The sequence below is a fragment of the Podarcis liolepis genome (assembly GCF_965112155.1).
Source record: "Podarcis liolepis genome assembly, chromosome: 1".
NCBI classification, from domain to species: Eukaryota; Metazoa; Chordata; class Lepidosauria; order Squamata; family Lacertidae; genus Podarcis; species Podarcis liolepis.
Window position 1 is genome coordinate 17160327 of NC_139554.1, and position 4297 is coordinate 17164623.

The 4297-nt window shown below is 42.1% G+C and overlaps 1 protein-coding gene across 3 annotated transcripts in view; it reads right to left on the bottom strand.

Annotated features, from left to right (window-relative positions):
* Window positions 1-4226, bottom strand: part of WDR25 (WD repeat domain 25) — a 99151-nt gene extending 94925 nt beyond the window's left edge. For 2 of the 3 annotated variants that reach the window (XM_083518984.1, XM_083518986.1), the window contains exons 1-2: window positions 4114-4226; window positions 2209-2945 (exon numbers count right to left, since the gene is read on the bottom strand). In XM_083518984.1, coding sequence (XP_083375110.1) covers window positions 2209-2868 — 660 coding nt within the window. In that variant the 5' untranslated portion in view covers window positions 2869-2945; window positions 4114-4226. The other variant, XM_083518985.1, reaches the window with a different exon arrangement.
* Between the last annotated feature and the right edge of the window lie 71 nt (window positions 4227-4297).

Here is a 4297-nt window from a genome sequence, read left to right on the forward strand (position 1 = left end):
CATTTGTATCCATTCAAAGAAAGGAGTTTTTAGGAAAATTATAAGTCTCGGAATAAGTCTCAGGAAGTCAGAGGCAAATTAGAAATTTTGTATGACACAGGGGGGCTCACCTCTTCTTCTTTAATAATTCGTTTTGTTCTAGGATTTGAGGCTCAGTTGTTTCAACACAAAAGTGGTTGGAGGGGTTGTTACAGCTGCCTATGCTTACTTCTATGGGTACAGTGCAAGGATATGGAGTCTGGAAAAAGCCACTGAAATAGCAAATGGAACATTGGCTGCAGGTGGGGGCAATGAACAACAACTGTTCTAGCCAACTTCGTACAGTGAGATCTGTGGAAAGGGAACAGTTATGGGGAGCAATTCAGGATAGCCTCTCAGGATGGTCTGCATGCAGCATGTTAAGGACTAAACCAGGACATTTCTAATTAAAGGATCTCAGATATCAGGGATGGAACAGATGAACCGTATGAAAAAGATGTCAACTTAAGACCTTGGAGAGTTGCTGCCAAATCAGAGCAGACATTACTGGGCTGGATGTCTGACAGTAGGCATGACAGCTGCAGCGATTGGGAATCATGTCCCTACAAATTCAAATTCAGACCAGGCAAAACGAAGAGCTTCTTCACACAGTGATTAGTTAAATCATGGAATTTGCTATCACAAGATGTAGTAATGGCCACCAACTTGTGAGGCTTAAAAAGAGGACTAGACAAATACATGGAATCAGGTTATCAACAGCTACTTGCCTTGATATGTACAGTATGTACAGTACATTACCTGCAGCATCAGAGATAGTATGTCTATGAAAACCAACTGCTAGGAGTCATAAGTGGGGAGCGTAATATTGCACTCATGTCCTGCCTGTGGGCATCTGGTTGTTATCTGTGAGTACTGAATGTTTGATTAGAGGTCTTTGGCCTAATACAGCAGGCTCTTTATGTAAAATCATATCCTATGCCTGTGCTCTTTTTCTTGTATTAATCAGTAGTGATAAACCTAAACTCCAGGGAAGTCTCAAGATCCCATCACTGGCTCTACTCCACTTGCCTAAAATATATATATTGCAGTCTTAGCTATTTCAGCTTATGCCCTCTCTTGCACCAGGTTGCCAGACAAGGTAATTTTAAGCCACAAAACCGATTACACTGAAAGTCCGTAATGGGAAATTCCTAAAATTATCACCTGTTGATTTCTCCTTATAGGACTCCCTTCATTTCTCCTTTTGTTTCCCTGCAGCACATATCAAAATGTTATTGGGAGAGCTGAGGTTATCCTTCATTTTTTCATCCCTCAGTCCTTTCCTATCAGTAAACAGTGCAATTACAGCAAGTGGCTCCAATTTACTTGGGAGAACCAGGACAGGGACATAGAAAGCCTTGCCTCTTCAACCTACTCTTTCCTTGCAGGTGGCAGTTAGAAACACATGCACCTGGATTCCCCGTCTCAAAGAGCAAATGATAGCTTTGGATTTTTTTTTTTATTTTTTGCAAGCAATGGGGCACTGTCTACTACACACACAAGCTGGCTCCTCTTGTGTGGGTGTTCCTGTCTACCATTACCACCTGCCAATTAGCCACTACCATACCTGGGGCGCCTTCAAATAAGTGTTTGAAGGCGCCCTCATATAGCCAACCAGAGGCCAGATCAGAGGGCAAGGAGGGACTTTAGTGTGCCATGTTGCGCCTGCTGACATCAGCAGCATCACAGGTGCTATATTTAGATTCCTTTGAATCTAAATATAGATCTCCTTGGTCTCCTGCAAGAGCACTGAGAATTCTGCTGCTCCCATTTCCCCACAACTAAGTAGGTGGGGGGGGGGAGGAATCCTCTATAGTTTTTTAAAGGAACAATGCACCAGCTCCATCTACAGCTTCTCTCTGACTTACTAGAACTAGTGTCAGAGTTCAGCAGAGTCTGCACTTTCCCCCACCCTCTCAACTTGCAGAAATCCAATTTCACAGACAGTACAGAAGTCCATAATTTCCATCAGTACATAACCTCTGTCAGAGTAAATGCAGACTGCACTGCATAACAGACAGGTGCCTACACAGTTCAACATGAATCTGCCAGTTCCACAGAAAAAAAGGCTCACAGGGGCACACTAGAGACTTTTGAAATTGATTAGATTCCCACCTCTTTTCCTATGGGGAATAAATGCTAATTTTTCCATCAAAAAGACACAAACACATTCACTCTGCAACATATTACCTTGACAGTTTTATCCATAGATGCAGAGAGCAACATGTGGCTCCACTTCTGCACAGGGCACCACTGGACCACATTAACTGGACCGCTGTGATCAGACATCTGAAATACCAGGTTCCTAGGAATTTCAGTTATCCCATACTTAGAACCTATGTATGGCATAATATATTGGGAAGTATTAAAGGGTGTCTGTTCTCCTGCTGTATCAGGTTTGGCTGCACAACTTGTGCTCTGGCCACTGTCTTCAGCTTCACAAAGAAGTGGATTTTTTTCCTGCCGCAGTCTTTTAGGGATATATGGTCTCAGCCCTTGTATAGTATCTTCGCTGTAATCACAAGGCCTCTTCTGAGAGCAACTCTCATTTGCAGAAAATAGTCTAGGTGTATCAGGCTGTATTTTCTTAAGAAGTGTGGTTGCCATATAGTTTTTATTAGGTTTTAGGTGCCAGAGAAGAGTATCTTCATGAAACATGTTACTCCTGGAACTGTCAATGTATTCCACAGGTTGGAATGTGCTATCAGAAATTTTGGCTGTCCCATCACAAGGCTGAGCAGCAGTCATAGCAGAATTTGTAACATTTATTCCACTGGCAGTGGCATCTTCAGATTTCCCATCCTCTGTCTCAGAGTCTGAATCTTCGTAAGCAACAAGTGAGGGATTCATCAAGTCGGCTGCAACAGAATCTTCTAAATTTTCCCTTTAGATCTTCATAAACAGTGAAAAGCTTCTGCGATGAAAATCTACAAATTTAACGAAATTCACTTTAAAGAACTCATTTTTCAGTCAAAGAAACATAGCATACTTTCATACTTACAAACATTACACCAGGGTGGTTTGTGACCCTCCACAGAGTAACCGTTACTATGTTCATAATTAACTATTTAATTAAGTTAACACATTCCAGTTTACATTCACAGCCTGAAAATAACCTGGTATACCATGGCCATCCCAAGACAATTCCAGTAATTTGAATATTTTTACTCAAAAGCAAACATTTACTGAGAAAGTACTGAATCAGAGAGCCAGCTAGCTTTAGTGTTCAAATGGCTTGTCTCAGCAGCAAACCTGTATCATAACAAGCAAGGGAATGTATGTGTGCTCCCCACTACATTTGGTTTTCTGAAAAAGCAAGTGCAGGGACCAACCATCACTGAAACATAATAAAACAGATGGATAAATAGAAAAATTAATAAAACAGATGCATTTAATTGACTCTTTGCTCAATGAATTGGCAGTGGGCTCAATACTATGTGTGACCATTTGTTTTTTAACTTATCATTAATAATGTATCAATTATGAACAGTTAAGTGGATGGAGAACCTGCTGCTGCTAAAATTAGGCATCACCCTGCTGCAGCACGTTATTCTTTTTTACAGCGGAACCTTTCAAGGGCAGCTCTTAACAATTCCATACATAAACACTGAATGAAACTGAATTATGACAAGAAATATGTATCTGTTGGAAGCCAGGGACACTTTTTTAAAAAAACAACTGCAAAACAGCAGCATCCAAGGGTCAAAAAAACCACTTCTGCGGAACTGGCACATTCTCTAAAATGTTGTGGAAAGCATAGCTTTCAAAGCACACGTTTTCCTGTTACCTAGCGACTGTAGATAATTCTGTTATCAATATGCCAACACCATGAAGGAGGAAAACTTGAGTATGGCATGCAAATACCTTTCCCCTACCCGACCCCGGAATGTATAAAACTAACAGAATTGTTAGATCTATATCAAAACCTGTGTTTGCCAGTAGACCCCCCAAAACAAAAACAAACATACATACACTTTGGGGGAGGGGACTGTGCGCCTGTATTACAAGGTAGCCATATAGGAAGGCTTTCTACAACTATATTAAGCTTAGCTATAGTAACAAGAGTTGTGAAACAGGGGCGCTTTGAGCACGTACTTTGCATTAAAAACCTCCTTTCCCCCGCTTCAAAGCGGCCCGAGTGCCACGCGAAGCAGCTCCGCCTGTACTGCCTGCAGCCAACGTCTGCCAAGAAGGGACCCGGACCTGTTTCCATGCACGGGGGGGACCCCTTTCACGGCAACACCGCCCTCACGCAGCCTCCCTCCGCGCTGCTTGCCGC